Source organism: Trichoderma ghanense (assembly GCF_004382785.1).
Source record: "Trichoderma ghanense strain CCMA-1212 chromosome Unknown scaffold_4, whole genome shotgun sequence".
In the NCBI taxonomy this organism is placed as follows: Eukaryota; Fungi; Ascomycota; class Sordariomycetes; order Hypocreales; family Hypocreaceae; genus Trichoderma; species Trichoderma ghanense.
The window spans coordinates 1,593,198-1,610,894 of NW_027395667.1; the positions used below are offsets into that span (position 1 = coordinate 1,593,198).

General features: G+C 55.7%; 6 protein-coding genes across 6 annotated transcripts in view; 2 read left to right on the forward strand and 4 right to left on the reverse strand.

Moving 5' to 3' along the window:
• CCMA1212_004692 (Sexual differentiation process protein isp4) overlaps positions 1-1,989 on the forward strand; it is a gene marked incomplete at both ends in the record, with an annotated part of 2,777 nt that extends 788 nt beyond the window's left edge. The window contains 2 exons of the mRNA XM_073701988.1: positions 49-946; positions 1,037-1,989. Of these exons, the coding sequence (XP_073559738.1) occupies positions 49-946; positions 1,037-1,989 (1,851 nt within the window). The remainder of the gene's footprint in view (positions 1-48; positions 947-1,036) is intronic.
• Positions 1,990-3,364: 1,375 nt separating this feature from the next.
• On the forward strand, positions 3,365-3,728 carry CCMA1212_004693 (60S ribosomal protein L37; the record flags this gene model as incomplete). Its single annotated transcript, XM_073701989.1, has 2 exons — positions 3,365-3,449; positions 3,574-3,728. The coding sequence occupies 2 exons, from the start codon at positions 3,365-3,367 to the stop codon at positions 3,726-3,728; spliced, it is 240 nt and encodes a 79-aa protein (XP_073559986.1).
• Positions 3,729-4,511: 783 nt separating this feature from the next.
• On the reverse strand, positions 4,512-5,487 carry CCMA1212_004694 (uncharacterized protein; the record flags this gene model as incomplete). The annotated part of the gene is made up of 3 exons (XM_073701990.1): positions 4,512-4,787; positions 4,886-5,173; positions 5,251-5,487. The coding sequence occupies 3 exons, from the start codon at positions 5,485-5,487 to the stop codon at positions 4,512-4,514; spliced, it is 801 nt and encodes a 266-aa protein (XP_073559749.1).
• Positions 5,488-6,126: 639 nt separating this feature from the next.
• Positions 6,127-9,239, reverse strand: CCMA1212_004695 (ATP-dependent RNA helicase; the record flags this gene model as incomplete). Its single annotated transcript, XM_073701991.1, has 5 exons — positions 6,127-8,346; positions 8,455-8,661; positions 8,730-8,849; positions 8,942-9,200; positions 9,235-9,239. 5 exons carry the CDS (start codon positions 9,237-9,239, stop codon positions 6,127-6,129), a joined length of 2,811 nt encoding a protein of 936 aa, XP_073559987.1.
• A 396-nt stretch (positions 9,240-9,635) lies between these two features.
• Positions 9,636-12,156, reverse strand: CCMA1212_004696 (MFS antiporter QDR3; the record flags this gene model as incomplete). The annotated part of the gene is made up of 3 exons (XM_073701992.1): positions 9,636-11,040; positions 11,159-11,890; positions 11,945-12,156. 3 exons carry the CDS (start codon positions 12,154-12,156, stop codon positions 9,636-9,638), a joined length of 2,349 nt encoding a protein of 782 aa, XP_073559752.1.
• A 2,374-nt stretch (positions 12,157-14,530) lies between these two features.
• Positions 14,531-17,648, reverse strand: CCMA1212_004697 (Chitin synthase regulatory factor 3; the record flags this gene model as incomplete). The annotated part of the gene is made up of 3 exons (XM_073701993.1): positions 14,531-14,661; positions 14,722-17,133; positions 17,282-17,648. 3 exons carry the CDS (start codon positions 17,646-17,648, stop codon positions 14,531-14,533), a joined length of 2,910 nt encoding a protein of 969 aa, XP_073559751.1.
• Positions 17,649-17,697: the final 49 nt, after the last annotated feature.

Here is a 17,697-nt window from a genome sequence, read left to right on the forward strand (position 1 = left end):
CCTCCCCCCCTCACTGGCTCAGTTCAAGCTGATGATGTCTTGCCTTAGGCTGCCTATGGCGGTGGCGTGCTGTATGCGACCGATGTGCTGCTGGCGCAGCGCCTCTTCTACAAGCAGGACTTTGGCTGGGCTTTCCAGCTTCTCTTTGGCATCACCACGCTGTGTACCGGATACGGCCTGGCTGGTCTGGCCCGTCGTTTCCTGGTCTGGCCCGCCGCCATGATCTGGCCCGCCGATCTCGTCAATGTCGCCCTCTTCTACAGCTTGCATGACCACTCACCGTCGGATCCGTCAAAGACCAATGGCTGGTCCATTGGCCGCTACAAGCTCTTCCTCATCGTCGGATTCGGCGCCTTCCTCTGGTACTGGTTCCCCGGGTGGATCTTCAGGGGTCTCTCTTCCTTTGCCTGGGTCTGCTGGGCTGCGCCGAACAGTGTCGTCGTCCAAAAGATCTTTGGGCCGAGCCACGGATATGGCCTGATGCCCACCTCCTTTGACTGGTCTGTATACAGCGGCTTTGTGGGCTCGCCCCTGATTCCTCCCTTCCACGCCATCGCCAACGTGCTCGGCGGAATCGTCGTCTTCTTCGTCATCATCTCCATGGGAATCCACTTCAGCGGCACCTGGTATTCCGATTATTTCCCTGTTCAGTCCTCCGACTCATACGACAACATGGGCCAGGTCTACAACGTCTCTCGAATCCTAGGCAATGATTTGAAGTTCAACGAGACAGCGTACAAGGAGTATTCGCCTCTGTTCTTGCCGACTCAGTTCGCCCTTGCCTACGCCCTGTCATTTGCAGCCGTTGCTGCCGTCCTCATCCACGTTGCTCTCTACCATGGCAAGGAAATCTGGAACCAGTTCAAGCTGGCCCGCCATCAGGAGGACGACGTTCACATGCGGCTGATGAAGAAATACCGAGATGCTGAGGATTGGTGGTACGCAGGTAGGTCACGCACCCCTTTCCCCCGGCACAATCCTTCTTTTTGCTTCACATCGTGTAGTTGTCAGTGCTGATAAAAAGCCATGTGGGTAGCGCTCTTCGTTGGCATGGTTGCCATCTCCTTTGGCATAGTCGCTGGCTGGGATACCGGCTTCCCCGTCTGGGCCTTTGTCGTCTGTTTGCTGCTTCCGATAGTGTGGCTCATCCCCATCGGCATCGTCCAAGCCATCACAAACATCCAGCTCGGCCTCAACGTCCTGACCGAGTTCATCATTGGGTACATGGTTCCCGGCCGGCCCCTGGCCATGATGATGTTCAAAAACTATGGCTACATCTCCATGTCCCAGGCCTTGTACTTTGCCCAAGATCTGAAGCTCGGCCATTACATGAAGGTGCCCCCTCGCATCATGTTCACGTCGCAGCTTCTGGCTTCTGTCTGGTCCGCAATCGTGCAGATTGCCGTCATGAACTGGGCTCTGGGTCACATCCCCAACGTCTGCGACCAGCAACAGGAGAATGGCTATTCGTGTCCAGGTGGCCGAGTCTTCTACACGGCCTCGATCATCTGGGGCGCCATCGGGCCCGCTCGCATCTTTAGCCACGGAGCTCTCTACGCGTCGCTGCAGTGGTTCTGGCTCGTCGGAGCCATTACGCCCATTGCCACCTGGCTGCTGGCTCGCCGCTGGCCCAAGTCTTTCTGGCGCTACGTCAGCACCCCCGTCATCTTTGGAGGCACTGGCCAGCTCCCTCCGGCGACTGTCAACATCTACCTCTGCTGGGGCCTCGCCGGCGTGGTCTTCAACTACTTCATCAGGCGACGCTACACGGGCTGGTGGCTGCAGTACAACTATGTTGTTTCAGCAGCGCTGGACTGTGGTCTCATCATCTCGACGCTGCTCATCTTCTTCACCCTATACTTGACCAACATGAGCAGTCCTCACTGGTGGGGCAATGACGCCGCCGTGCATACAATGGACGCCAGAGGAGAGGCGATATCCATGAGAGTTACTCCAGGGGAGATCATCGGGCCATCACAATGGCCCTAGGAGGCCCATTGAAGAACGACAATGTTATCAAGGGCAAGAAAAGACGAAATTTAGCTGGACGTACGGCGTTGACATGGTTAGCAATCTTAGTTCTGGGCTATGGCATACGGCATATACATGGGTTGTGTATATGGATGCCTCTCTGTTGCAAATGCTTGATCTGCGTTTTTTTAGGGTTGCTTTATTCTTTCTTTGTATGCAGTTCTATGATGACCCGGACCGGATAGGGATGGCGTTCAAGGAAACCTCGACTATACTACTGATGTTCTGTTTTCTCGTTTTTGGTATGAGAGAGCTGGCCTTTGGCATCAGCGATGCCTGATCAGGAATCCAGTCAAAATTGAAAGATTACTACTTTGATAGCCATGTGTGGTGTTTCTTTCATCTGCGCTGCTCAGACGAGCAGAAGAATGACTGAGCGGATGGATGTACTCCAAATATCATCATCAGGTAAACGTTTGAGCCGGTTGTCATAAGTTGGTACGGGAATAAATTGACCTCAGTCAAGTGAAGCATAAGTACGCAACGATATTCGAGTCGACTTGCGCTGGCCTGAAATATGATTACTCTCAACTTCAATGGTCTGACACCAATGGGACTTGCACCGAAACCCAAGCGCGGATGATGTGCTGACTCAGCTCGAGAATTGAGATAAGCCAAAAAAAGTGGCATCACGTGCACAGGCGAGAGGGTACCATCACGTGGTTTAGACGGGTGCCCAGGCCCACGCCACTCCCACGCAAAAATTAGGGCTGGCAATTCGACAACTCCACCGCGAAAAAGGCGTTGCTCTCCCCAAATTAACAATCTGTGAATCGTCATCCCCAGCTTCACGCCTAACCACCACCGACCGCCAAGATGAGTACGTCTGCTGCTGTTCCTGCTCGCCGTATCGAAGATCCCGTGCCTACGAATCCCGAAAAGCTCGCATATTCTGTCGAAAGGATGCTGCGCGACGCCCCAAAACCTCCAGGGAGGATCGAGCACGGGATCTGGCGAAGAACCTCTGTTGGCTCATGATGCGGAATCAAAGGCTGACTGTTGATCCTGTGTGTAGCGAAGGGTACCTCCAGCTTTGGTAAGCGTCACAACAAGACGCACACTCTCTGCCGACGATGCGGTTAGTTTTTATCCTCAGTCCACCGGAAACGCGGCATTCGTGATGCCTCCGCGCAACAGACACCACCGAAGGGAAAAGGATTCGATCGAGACTTGCGGCCAGAGGCACGGATTGGAGAGGAGATGGAAAGGGCAAGCCACCGACCGGGCTTGTAGAAGTGGTGCTTGTCTCGACGAATTCAACCCGAGGGCGGTCAATTGCGACGGATGGCGGATCGGATCGAACGCTTCGACGGAACGATTTGGCATGCTGATCATGGTTGGAACAGGTCGTCGCTCTCTGCACGTCCAGAAGCATGAGTGTGCCTCTTGCGGATACCCCGCCGCCAAGATGCGAAAGTGTATGTGCTCTCCCGGCTTCGTCCATCCTTCAAACCACACCACAGGAGGCACAACTGGTCTTCCTCTGTCCCGCTACCTTGCCCATGCGCGAGAATTGACTTCTAACAATATTCTCCTTCACAGACAACTGGAGCGAGAAGGCCAAGCGGAGAAGGACCGTCGGCACCGGCCGCACCCGTTACCTCAAGGACGTTTCCCGACGATTCAAGAACGGCTTCCAGACCGGCACCCCCAAGAACGCCAAGTTCAGCAAGAAGTCTCCTACGCTGGAGCCTTAAGTGACCTGTGGAGCGTTTCGGAGCTCTCTTCCTGCTTCTACTGGTTTTTTTGTTTTTTTTCTTCGTCGCTACACCGGATCTTATGCACAAAAGGGTAGAAGAGGGAGAGAGAGAGAGAAACGAGGAAAATAGAAGAAACCAAAAAAAGAACAATAATCCCGCGTCCATGAGGTTTAATGAGTCCTGGCGAAAAATCAACACTCTGCATCTTCTCACTCTTCTCTTGCCCTCTACCAAGTGATGAGCGACGTTTCTGCCGGATGGAACTTTCCCCCTTTTCTTTTCCAGGTCTTCTTCTGTTCTTCTTTTTTTTTTCTTTTCTCGCTGCATGGCTTCGAGTGGAGGTGGCGGTGGATGTAAATTTGGGCGATTGATTAAGGAAGGGGCTGGAGCATGGGACAAACGGTGTTTATGAAAAAAAAAACGGACCCCAACTGCATTTTATTTTCGCGCCGGAGATTTTCTGTTAGAGGATCTAGGTGACGAGAGTTTTGAAATGGCAATCCTGATTCTTCATGTCGCCCGTCCCTTGTTCTTCGCCTCTTGTTTTGTTTCCTTTTGGAGACTTTGATGAGATGGTATTTGTGATGAACTCCCATCTTCTGTGCCTTGAAGCATCATCACCTGCTTGAGTAGAATGTTTTCCATACATCTCATACTTGCGCCCATCCATCTCTGGCTTCGATCGCAATGCCCAATCTCACTTCATCACTATTAGATGTGCCTAGAGATGCCATACACCGTAACACTCCATAAGTACCTAGTAAGACTTGTGTGTCACCGTCAAGTCCCCCTCTCAAACACCTTGACATTCCCGTCTGCTCCAACGTGGTACAAATACTCCGCACCCTCCTCTCCCTCCTCTTTCCGCACTGCGATCCTCACCACACCGCTGACATCCTTGGCCACGCCCGTGTCCAGCATCCTAAGGCTAAGGACCAGGTCGGCGGCATGTGCCTGCGCGAGCACCAGCGCCGCATGAGAGCGCTCCAGCGACGTGGTTTGAGCGCGCAGAAGGGCGTCGTCAGCGGAGAGGGCGAGAATCGTCGCGTGGACTCGCTGGCAATGTCATTGTTAGCTTTGTTTCAGTCTACATAAGGCGGTTGTTTTTCCTTTTCGCCGTGAGAAGGACGTGATGAGAATTCTCCATGACTCACCTCTCTCAGGGAAAAGAGCATTCCCTCCAGCGCCAGAGCTGTCACATCATCTTCCCCGGATATCGCCAACAGCTCGTCTAGTTGATCCACGATCAGGACCTTGGAACTCGTTCGCACGTCTCCAATGGCCGCTTCGATGCCTCTCCTCACGTCTTCCAGCTTGCCGCTCTTTAGAACTCGCCCTCTGTCCCCAGTAGATTCTGTTCCTTGGCCTCCTGAGAGCAGGCCTGTCAGGCCGTCCACGAAGCTGAACTTGCCGGCTCTGCTTAGGCCGTCCAAGTCCAAACCCTGGCAAAATGAGGAATCATATATAAGCATGTGAACACCCAAAACTAGTAGGGGGCCAGTGTAGTCTCAGTACTCACTAATCTGCTTGCGCCCTCCCTCCAGAAAGCCAAGTCTCTCATGAAGCTCACAAGCACGACGCCAGAGTCCGTCCCCGTCTCATCTCCGCCAGCGCCCCGTCCCTGGAGTATCGAGCAGAGGTACCGTAGAATGAGCCAGTTTGATGTCGCTCCCATGACAGTCGTCAAGACTATCAGGGAAGCCTCCTCGGGTAAGCCGAGATATGGCTCTAGAAGAGGTGGAATCTTGCTTGACATTGTCTTGCGAATAGTGAGGCTGAGGATATGGACAAGGGTATGAACGTTGATACGTTCAATGGCTGATATTGTGGAAGCCTTGATCCAAGTAAAGGAAGTATCAAAAGGGGGAGCAACAGATAGATAAAGCACAGCAGTCTCTTTGCTCTGGCTTTACATTAACGGGAAGTCGAAGTCGCCGATTTTGAGGAAGGGTCGTGGTGGGGGCGGGGACGGTGCGAACATTCACCTGCGTTTCCGCACTGTGCATACATGACCGACTCTGAAATCCATCTTCTACACTCTCGCTTGCTCATGCCTCTTATCAATATTTTTCTCTATATAAAATGCCTTGCCAAAGAGGAAGAGACTGTCAGATATGCGTTCACATGCCGATACTTACCCTACATTTCTCGTAACGCTTTTTGCTCAGATCGTGGCATCGACCGATGTCCCACAGTTCATTGAATCTGCCGCTCCAACAGATGCCAAATACCCAAGCCCCTGACCCGATGACGAGGACAGCGGAAGAAGCACTCCATCGCTTGGGTCCTCCAATACCCGATGCTGACTCGGTAGAAGGCACTTGGGGGTACCGTGTGGTCACTCCTTGTACCTCTCCTTGAGGGCCTGGGCTGACAATTGCTACCAGAGCGGCATCTACAATCCCGGCACGTCGATATGCCCTCCATGCAGCTTCCGCATATGCTCATAGACACTCTCGCCCTTCGGAAAAGTCATCAAACACACCCAGCAAATGTGAGCGTCGCAGGCTATGCACGTCATGTGGTTGCATCCAGAGATCTTTTCCAGCGGAGTCTTACACTTTGGACAGTCCTTGATGCCCAGCTCTTTCTTGAGCTTCGTAAACGCCTGGTAGCCTCCCGTCTTGATGTCCCGGTGCTCTGCGCACGACATGCCGACGTGCGGCTCATGGCAAGCAGAACAGGTCGGCCTCAGACAGTTGGAGCAGTTTTGAGTTCTCGCCTCTGAGGAGACTCGGTAGATGTAGCCGCAGTCTGGAGTGGGACAGTAGCGAAATTCGTTGGGGTTTCGCTTGATGTAGGACGAAAAAGATCGTTCAAGCACGTCCTCAAGCGCGGAAGAAGAAAGATGCTCTTGAAGGTCTTCAACCACTATGACGTCCTTGCAGCTGCCTTGATTCCCATGGCAGAGGATGGCAAAGTCTGCGGCAGTCCCGTCTCCCACGGTGCAGCTTCTTTCGAAGCACTCTTGGCAGTACACATGGCCACAGCTGGTCTTGACAGGGGCCTCCGCCTCTGTCCAGCAAACGGAACATTCCTGTGCCGCTTCATCGGGTCCAGGCAGTACGACTGGCTCTGCGACTTGTTCTTGGCCTTCCATGATCGCCAGGGCAACATCATAGTCTTCTAGCGAGCCGGAGATGACAATTTTCTTTGGGGTGGAGATGATGTCGAACGATGCGTTTTCGGTCCCGATCCTGGCAGCAATCTTCCTAAAGCCCCCATGGCAGGCCCAGAAGAACTTGTGAGGTTCGAGTTCAATGACCCGGATGGACGTCGACAGTGACTCGACTCGTATCAGCTCAACAAGCCGACGCTCCGCCTCCTCGCAACGGGGCTGAGAACCAAAGAGGCGCAACTCAGACCGGCCTCTATCCCGGAGTATGGTCACGGAAAGCTCTGTTTCTAGCTTCTTTATCGCCTGGAAAAGCTGGCCATTTCCTTTGAGGGAAGAATCCCAGAGAGTGATGCCGTTCCTCTTCGCAACAACACCGGCAAGGATAGACTCGAGGTCCGCCTTGGCAGCCGCAACGGCATCTGCCGACTCCCCCTCAATCTTCAAGAGTCTGAACCTCTTCAAGGGGTCGGCGCTGTTGTACGCCTTGAAGAAGACGTTCTTGCCTTTCCAAGTCGTCTGCTGGGCCAGAATCCTGGGGTAGACGGCGTCGTAAATGTTTGTGCCGGCCTTGAACTTGGCCGAGTACACCATCTGGACAGTCAATCGCGCCTTGCGATGGAAAGGGAGCTCCTTTTTGTCAAGCTCTGTGGCAGCTCTTCGAGCATCGGACTCGTCCAAGAAGCGAGCAGTGGCTTTGACTCGCCTGGCGTTGGTCTCTAATGTCACCTCGAAGTATTCCAAAGCTCCGATGTTTGTCAGAAGCGATCGTATCATGGCCGAAGCCTGTTCAGCGTCGGTTGAATACGTCGGTGGGCCAATTTCTACATGCCGAGGCCTGTTCCGTTCCAGTGGGATGGCTTGCAAGATGTCCTTCCTCTCGGCGGCAGCCGGCACTTCAGTCAGCATGACTGTCCAATTGACGCGGTCCCTAGACGGTGACCGCGCATACGAATGAAAGGCCGGCTGAGCTTCAGTAGCTGGCCCCGTTGCGACTTTCTGGTCCAAGATCCGATAGGTACCCTTCGAGAACAGCTCGCTCACTCTCTTGGCAGTATCGCCGTTGCCAAAGTTCAACCAGGCGTTCCGGACCGCTTTGTGCCATGATATGTGGACCTTCTTGCAGTCCACACGTCGAGCGCTGTGGCCAGAGGGCATGGGTGCAGCGATGGGGGTTGCGTATATCTTGACGCCCTCCCATGTGTAGCCCGAGTGGAACAGAGCACAGAGTCTCTTGGAGAAGGACGGATCGTCCGATCTTACGGACGCTCCGCAGCTGCCATCCATGTGCAACATGTACACGTCGTCGACTTTGATGCCAAATCCCTTCTGCGCGAGCATATCCCGAACTGACTGCTCAGAGGTGCCCTGCGGCAACCCGTTGATGCGGACGGCAGAGAAGTCGCTGGGCAGACGGATCTTGGATACACGAGCACCGGCCTCGAATTGGACGAAGGCGCCTCCAATAGTTCTCGAGAAGTCGTCCTTCTTGGGTTCGTCCTGCAGCAGTTGCGTCAACGCTTCCTCTTCAATTGACCAATCCGCCACTCCATCATCTCAAGTACGGATGGAGCTGATCCTCGGGAACTCTGGGAGTGGGCGACTAACCTCAATCGCATCAGCTACAGCAAGAGCAGCAGGGGCGGCATCTGGAGAGGCCAGATCCTCTCCAGCATGAAGAAACAGGCATTTCTCCCCATATACGCAATTTTTTTTCCCAGCTTTGAAGAATCTGCAAGCTGGCTTTGCACTCTCGGGAGGTGCAGTGGCAGTAGAAGGGTCCGCTGTTCTGGCTTTGCCCAGTTGCACGCCTCGCTGTAACAGCAGAATCAGCCGACGGTCTCGCCGCTGTGTACCTGACGAGGGAAGGGAGACTTTATTACCGTTTGAGGGTCTGGAGCAGAACGAATGGAGATAACGTTGCTATGGGAAAAGGGGCATGATGGTCCCCTGGTGCAAGACCCCATCTGGAAGAACCGGCAAGGCGTGGCAGCTCGCCAATCCTGGGCGGAACCAAGGTGCCCGTTTCCCGTCGACGAGGCAAGGCGGTTCATTTTGCCGTTCATGATAGCGAAGAGTTGCTCAAGAGCTCGACGCCAGCGTCTAGGGCGAGATTCGACCTTGTTGGATGACGAGGCTCTGGCTTTCCCTTGTTTGTCCCAGGCAAGCACTTTGCAAGGTTGGGCACCATGAACCGCAGAAGATGCTGCCTGCATCGTGCATATTGTGTCACCTCGTATTTGTGCGTGTTGGGGGAGTCACTCACACTGTACAGCCGACCTGCATATTGCCATTGGACCTGGAGTTCGAGTTGGATGCTCCCATTGGGCTTTGTTGGGTATCGGCAGATGGTACTGCCGTCATGGTACTCGAGGAGTACAGACGCACAACATGCGTGCAATGTGAGCGACATGATGCTACCTGTGAGCTGGGTACCGAGGCAATTGTGATCTCGAGAATCTTGGTGACATTTGCCGCCAGTTGCCTTTCACGATGCAGATACCAAAGCGATTGCAGATGTGGGTAAGAATGTATTGTGGACATATACATCTATGTAGCCATGGAGACCAGGTATGTCTAACTACCAATGAGCGAAATGGGATATCTCTTCTTAATCAATGCTGTAAATGCTTACTTATCCTATGCAGGAGAGCCAAAAGGAACCAGAGAGGAAAGGAAATGAAACCTCTGATAAACGCCGTATGATGCCCGTCAAAGAAAAGACGTGTGTGAACATGATCCGATCTTGACCCTTTGAAATCAAAGACAAAATGCATGCACGCTGCCCCCTAAAACTTCTCCATGAGGTTCTTGCGCGCCGTCCACATGCGCGCCCTCTTGCCAAAGATGTACATGGGAATGGAGCAGAGGCAAACGATGAGCTGAATGACGCCGAGGTAGACGTACACGTTCCTTGAGCCGTCCTCCGCAAGCCACTGGGATATGAACAGACTGAACACCAAGCCGTGAAGCACATTCTTGGAGAAGTTGAGCGTCACCAGAGCCTCGCCAGCATACTGGCGGTAGCTGTCGACGCAAAAGGTGATGGACGTTGTCGAGCCAAGGGAGCAGCCAAACGAGGTGATGCCAAAGAAGATGGTAGGGACAATCCAGCTGTCCCTCTCCTGCGCCGACCATCCGAACCCCATGAGCCCTATGCACGTGGTAATCAGGATCGGTATGGCCATGACGAGACGAAACTCTGGCTCATACATGCCCCCGTTGCGACGAGCCATGGCCCTGACGATGATATCGCTAATCTTGCCCGCCACTCCGGTACCAAGGATGCCGCCAACAAAGGGCGAGACGTAGACGAGGCCGGTCTGGAGAGCCGTGAAGTTGTATCCGTCCGGGTTACGGTAGATGACAGCCAGGTTTTCGGAGATGACAATGAGCCAGCCAATGGAGCAGGCATAGATGACGGCAGACCAGAGGACGGCGGGGTACGCAAACAGGATGAATGGCCTCGCCATGACCTTGAACCAGTTGTCATTGTTGAGCCGTCCATGATAGGGCTTAAGCTGCTGGACAAAGGTCTGGGCCGGCTGGTTGCGGAGGTTGTGGGTATACGCCTTGATTTTGGGGGGCGCTCTGAGCTTCCACGAGGGGAGCCTTTCGTTGTCGAGGTTGGGCGCTGTCGAGTAATACTCGGTAATGACCATGCTGTCAGATGCGCTGAGACTCGGAGGGGTCCATTGATGGAGCCTTCGGCCGCGTTCAGGGGCCAGACTGGGCCGCGGAGACGTAATGGAGGCTCGGGGACTGTGGATCGACGGTCCGCGCGAGGATTCACCCCGATTGCCTGCCTCTAGATCACCTCCCTCTTCTTTGTGGCTTTCCAGCGGCGGAACTACGAATCCCACTTGAGGACTCCCAGACGGCAGCTCTGCGTCCTTGCCCAAGGGTTCCTGGCCCTCATGGGCCGCAGATGGGGTCTCCACGTTTGGAGTAAACTCGACGTGTACTTCTCTGCGACGCTCGATCACCGCGGGAGACCGCGAGCTCTCCGGCGATTTCCCCCGAGGGGAAAGGGCGCCGGCAGATGTATGAGCCGTGTCGGCATGGCGGGATGACAGCCGGCGAAGGAAACTAGGTCGTCTCGAGACTCGCCGTGTTGGCGTCCTGTCCCAGAAGGTCTCGGGGACGAAGAGGAACAGTAGGACAAATGCAAACGCCACGACGATGGCAACAATACTGCGGAAAAGGCAAAACTAGGTTAGAACTTGAGGTTGGACAAGGGAGAAAGACGTGATTGTAGGGCTTTGAAAAGGGAGTAAGAGCGCGAAGGGGGTAGAAAGGGTTCGCAACGTACAAAAAGGCCCAGCGCCAGCCGAAGCGGCCAATGATGGCGGCGCTGACAAGAGGAACAATGTTCTTGCCTCCCAAGAGCAGGAGGGTGTAGATTCCGATGCGGTATGCGCGCTCGTGGAGGAAGAAGATCTCGGCAATGGTGGCGGACGGCAGACACTCCACTGGAGACACGGCAACGCCCTGGAAGACTCTGGCGGCAATGAGGGAGGAGAAGCTGGGCGAGTACCCAGCCCAGACGCAGGTGCCAATAAAGAGAACGGCTCCGGCGAGGTACACGGGTCGTTTGCCGAACAGGATGGCTGTGGGAGAGGCAATGACAGACCCCAAGCCCAAGCCCATCATGTATAGGCCAGTGGTCAGGGACACGCGCTCAACGGAAACATCAAAGTCGTGCGCAACATTGGTGAATCCCGCAGCGATCAGGGGCGTCATGCCGCCTCCAAGCATGCAGTAGAATCCCAGGGACAGGAGGGCGCAGTCTCGCCGCCAGGAAGGCCAGTTCAGGGGATCGTTGACGGAATCTTCCGGCTGCGGATCCAGAATAATCTTACCATTGCCCGTCTTCTTCTTGCCGACACTTTCTTCGACCGGCTTCTCGGGGTCGGCCTGTGGCAACGGCAGCGGCCGAGTGCCGCCAGGAGACATGGGGGTCTCGAGAGGGAAGCCGGCTGGAATGGACGAGTGCGAAGTGAGAGCATGGACATTGCGCAGACCGAGTGGCTCGTTGCGGTCACTAGCCAGCAGCAAGACGGAGCCTGCAAACCAAGGAACGGCGTTAGGAAGCTACTTGAAAGTGCTGAAGCTGGAGACATGGGGAAGAATGGACGCAATCCATAGCGCAGCCAGCTGCTCACCTGGAACCTCGATAGTTTCCGGATCGTTCAACATGCCCATGCTCCATTTGGCCGGCCCAGGCTTTTCACCATCGTTATCAGCTTTCCCACCGCCTCGACGGCCGAGACGCCACCGGCCTTGCTTCGATTGCCCTTCGGGCGCCATGTCGGTCGACATGTATGAGACCAAACGCCAGATACTGCTGCCGTACGCGTTTGACGAAATATAGGAGCTCAAGGAGAGAGGCTACCAAGGTTGAGTTTCAGAGGAAAGAGATTGGTCAATGATACATGGAGGCAGTATGATTGGGGTATGGCAGGGAAAAGTTGAGGACGTTATAGGCGTGGAGGGAGAAGTTGATATGATGCCTTCTTGTTGATAGTATGTCCGATCTAAGAATAGCTGTGAGACATGCCAGAGAGAGACACGCCACAGAGATGAAGATACGATCCAGAAAACGGCCCAAAGGGGGAAGGTTTCAGAGAGGACAATAAGATCCGGGTCTAGAGCGATTCTGCGAGAAAGCGAGGAGGGATATCAAGATTTGGCGTAGACCAGCAACGCGCAGGCTTTGGATTCGACACAGGATGCTTGGTTTGCGCCGTCGAGAAAGTCGAGGGCGAGATGGCAGCTAGAGGGCACAAGGGAGGAAAAGCCAAAACGAGGTGAGTAACTATACAGAAGACGGAAGATGAGGAACAGGTAGCGAGTAGGGGGAGACGGAGAGGAACATATACAAGAAGGATGATGGAGGAGAGGAAGATGCCAGAGGGTGGAGGAATGAAGTCAGTGTCTCGAACGTTCTTGCTCCGCACGTGCTAACAATTTAGCAGACTGATGGCTGGCTAATCACGAAAGAAAGGCCCCGAGATCTTGCAACTTCTATCTACCTAGCGCGAGATCTGGCCTTGGATGGCCACCCGGACAGAAGAGACCAGACGTTATCGGACCCCGAGAAGAAGGCAGAACAGCCTTAGCTCATGATGTCGGTGTCCGGTTGGGACGAGGGTGGGAGGGCTCGTCAGTGGAAACAAGGGTATCGTTTCCCTTGCCTCCCTTACCCAACCTACCTTGCTAGCCCTCTTCTCGGCACCACCACCTTGATAGACAATGGCTGATCAGCAGCAGAGAACTACGGCGCTAGCCTCTCCCAAACCCCGGACATGGCACAATCAGCAGTGGATGGTCCAACCGCAGCCAACGCGGCGAGTCAGGTGAAGCGCCCGAGCTGCTGCACATGCCACTGCCTGGGAACCCCCACTGGCTCAAGGGCTCCCCGCCATGGATACGCCTGGCCATTCCATGTTTGATGACGGCAGCGGGGACCATGGGGGCTTGCTTGAGCCCTGGAAGCTCGCCCGGTTGACGCCTCGTGCTGTTACTAGAGCGATGTGGTGGCACTGGAGCTAACGGACAAGGAGCTTTGTCGAGCGCCCACTCCTCCCACGTTTGATTTTCCAGCGCGTTCATCGCCAAAGGCAGTAAATCGGCGCCAGCCGTTGGACCAGTACTTTCTAGAGGAGGGATTTAGATGCGCTTCACCTCGAGCACTGTCCTTGAACCTGCAAATGTACAGAACGGGGGTCCATATGCTGGCCGGGATCAGGGCTTGAGATGGACTTCTACTGCGGCTCACGCGGTCGACAATCTTCCCCCGCAGGATTCGCAAACAGGCGGTGATGCTACCCAGACGCTACTACCTGCACTATAGACACACAAGTCCAAGCGAGCGCAGGGCTTGCCGCTCCATCCCTTGTCCCACTGCAGGCTATTCGCCCTCAAGCCCTTGCAACCAGATGCTCATCGTGCTTACGAGGCCATGGAACACTGCTCTTTGACGAGCATTTGACAGGCAGCAGAAGCCCCCGGTTGCGGCTGTTGATTGATGTCTGATCAGCCGCTAGAGCTCCGTATCCAATGCTCAACACCTCGGAGGGTCGACATGACCCCGGATCACACCATCCACGACGTCACTCTGCAGCGAGTCGTTCATCATGCGACGCCTCTCAACGGCCGCCGCTCAGCCTTGGCATCGTCTTGTGGGCGACTATCAGCACTGGCTCTTTTCTGCTCAAAAGCCAAGTCTTTGATCGAGTCATTTACGTGTATAATACCTCACAACCCGTTTGGACCTGTATTGGGCATAAATGGGGAAGGGGGGGAAGAGAAGGGACGGGAGAGAACCCGTCAGAAAACACTGCTCATGTCTAAGACGAACATCAGAAACAATATGCAGACATCGGTAGAACCAACGTCAGCTTTCCATGAACCCATTCCATTCTACCCACTTGGTATCTAAAACAAAAAAGAAAAAGAAAGAAGAAAAGAAAATAAAGAAGAGGAGAAAAAAAAAAAAAGAGAAAAAGAAAACACCCAACTCGCTATCCTTGATTGTTTCTTGCCTCCTCCTTATCACTACGCCTCCAAAACAACAAGAGACTTCCTGCATCTTCTCGTCTATCCCCCTACACTACAGAGGAAGAAGATTAAACTGAAGAAGAAGAAAGGAAAGAAGAAAGAAGAAAGAAGATGATCGTCTCTACATTAACACGCAGTCTCCATCTTGCTTCTCGATGCGGCTTCGCGAGATACGCTCCCGAGGACGAGCCTTTTCCTTTCCGGATCTCTTCAGATCCTCCAGCCGTTCTCGGGCTTTGGGGAAATCCTGGGCTATAGCATCACCACGTCAGCATCATAACTACAGAATGGAAGAAGATCGATAAGACTCACCAGCTGCTCGCCAATACCACCGCTTGGCATCTTCCAGATTGGCCGGGACGCCTATCCCCACCTCTGTGAAGTATCCCATTGCGTACTCTGCCTTGGCCAGCCCGGCAACAGCAGCTTTCCTCGCCCACAGGTACGCCTCGGTATCGCTCTGGCCTAGGACGCCTTCGCTGCCGGTCAGATACCAGCCGCTCAGGGCCAGCTCCGACTGATGCTCCTCCTGCTGAGCGGCCCTCGAGTACCACACAATGGACAGTCTGGGGTCAATGGGACATCCCAGCAGCCCGTACTCGTAAGCACAGCCCAGCCGGAACTGTGAAAACTTGTAGCCAATCTCGGCCGCCTGCTGGAACAGAGACAGGGCGTACTGCTCGTCGCGGATGATGACATCGTTGCCCTGGGCCGACTCGTACAGCAGCCCGAGCTCGTGAAGGGCATGCGGGTTTTCCGCGTCTGCCCGCTCAGCCGCCCGCTTCAGCCAGCCAACCGCCTCCCGCGGGTTCTTAGGCTGGCCCAGAAGCCCCTTGAGCAGGATCATGCCGACCTTGTACATGGCAGGCGGATCGCCCAGAGTCGCCGCGCGCTTGTACCACTGGATGGCCTTCATGGGATCCTTGCGCGTGCCGCCGCCCTCTTCGTGGCCAATTTCGCAGCATACGGCCGTGCGATACGCGGCCGCGGCGTGGCCCAGCTTGGCCGCCGACTGGTAGAGCGTAAAGGCCTCTTTGGAATCAGCATCGGGGCCGAACAAGCCCCTGCCAGTGCCGTCAGCCATGATGAACATGGCATCCGGGTTCTGGGAGCTGACCAGCTTCTTGAGGATCTTGTGGGCATCGGCGAGATATCGCTCACGGGCCTTGGACCTTGCTCGCGCGTCGGGAATGTTGGGAACGAGCACGTCAGAGGCCTCGATGAGCCGCTTGGCCAGCTTGAGCGCAGACGCCTGGTCGTTGGGGTTGCCCTTGATGACCATCCTCAGGTGCTCCAGCTCGCCGGGAGTGACTGGAGGCTCCTTTTCCTTCGGCCGTACCGGAGGCGGTGCCTGTTGAGGATACGGCTGCTGTTGCTGCTCTGGATGTTGCGATGGCCCTGAATGTCGCGTCTGTTGCGGCTGCATGGATGCTTGCTGCTGCTGTTGTTGTTGTTGCTGCTGATACTGTTGCACCGGCTGCTGCCCCATCTGAGGACCGCCTCCGTAGTTCCGGACCGGAGGCGGCTTCGCATTCGGATTCACCGGCGAGTTCTCCATCAAGCCCGGCCGCACCGGCGTCGGATGCGCAGGCAGACTGTCCGGGTTCGCGGGAGCGGCTGTGCCCGGCCTGACAATGGGCGGGCGGCTGTTGGCAAAGCCGGGATGCTGCCCAGCCGGGCCCGGAGGCGCACTCGGGCCTCGAGGTATCGGCGGCTGAGCGTATCCTCCGGGCCCGTTGTATCCTTGGTCATACCCGTTTTGGCCGTATCCTTGGTCATTGTGTCCTTGGTCGTATCCGTTTTGTCCGTATCCTGGACCATTATGTCCTTGACCGTAGCCGTTGTGTCCGTATCCTTGCTGTTGCTGCTGTTGATACGCATGCGTTTGCGGAATCGCCGGCACTTCGGGAATGTCGCCAGTCATCTCGAAGACGGCAGACTGCGGCTCGCGCAGCTCTACCATGGACCGAGCGTGGACCAGCTTGGGCGTCTGGTGAGCCCCCTGCTGCGGCTGCTCGTTGCCCGGCCGCATCGACTGCTCAAACGAGTCTCGTTTGCTGTGTGCCGGGATGGCGTCGAAGTCGGGCATGCTGGAGCGGCTTTCCTGGCGCGCATGCGTCTGCAGCATACGCGAGTCTTGCGGGTTGAGATGCTGCGTGTTGGCACTCGGCTCGTCGTAGTAGGAGTCGTACAGGTCGTCGACTGCCTTGTTATACGAGGGGGCGCCGTATCCATTGTCGCCATGCTGACCGGGGCCAGGACCGTAGCCGTTGAGACCCGGGCCGTGGCCACTGGCATTGCTATACTGACGCTGCGGCGACGGCCCCTGAGTGTCCTGAGGGTATGTCCTCTGCGGCGGGGGCCGGTTCCCCGTCGTCGTGGCCGGCCTCTGCGGTATTCCTCGCCCAGCAGCAACGCTGTTCGGCATCGTCATGCTTCGCTGCGCTCCGTATTGATTCGGTGGCGGCCGGGTTCCGTATCCGCCGTCTGCGTAGTCGCCGTAGTCTCCGTAGCCGCCGGGTGCCTGCCTGGGCTGTCCGTGTCTTGGGTCTGCGTAGTTCTGGGAGCCGTTTCGGGTTGGAGGTTGTCGGTGTCCTTGTCCGTTGAGGTCCATCTGCGACATCTGGTCTGCGAGCTGGTAGTTGCCGTCGGCATACCCCGGCCCGGGGGCGTTCATGCGAGGGTTGTTCATCGGTTGTCGGCCACCTAGAAGGGAGTTGACGACTGCAAGTTAGAGCCTGTTTTTTTTCCTTTGATTTATGCTCCAGGCTTTGGTGGTGAAGCCGGGTGTTGCGGAACTGGGCTGTTGATGAAGACCGGGCTTCACGGAAATCCGGGCTCGAGTGTAATGGCAGGATTGGGAAAGGCTTACCTGGACCTGGACCTGGGCCTGGGCCTCCTCCCCGAGGCATGTTCGGCCTGCCCCTATTCCCAGGACCCATGCCGCCTCTCGGGGGATAGTTGGCCCCCCGCTGCCCCTCTGGTGGCATCATATGAGGGCCTCCTCGGCCTCCCTCTTGCGGAGGGCGGCCGCCTCTCGCCGGGCCGGGCCGGCCCTGGGCATAGCCGGCGTCTTGGTGCTGGTTGATTCCATATTCTGGCCCATATCCGCCTCCGCCATAGCCATCGTCCTGATGGTACTCGTTTGGTCCTCCGTAGCCTCTGGCCATGGCAGGATGTGCTGCCGAACCAGCGTACGGCCGCTGTTGGGCACCGTTGTATCCACCCTCGTACGCCATTAAGATTATACTTGTTCTCTGCTTCGAACGATTTTGATTTTTCCCCTTC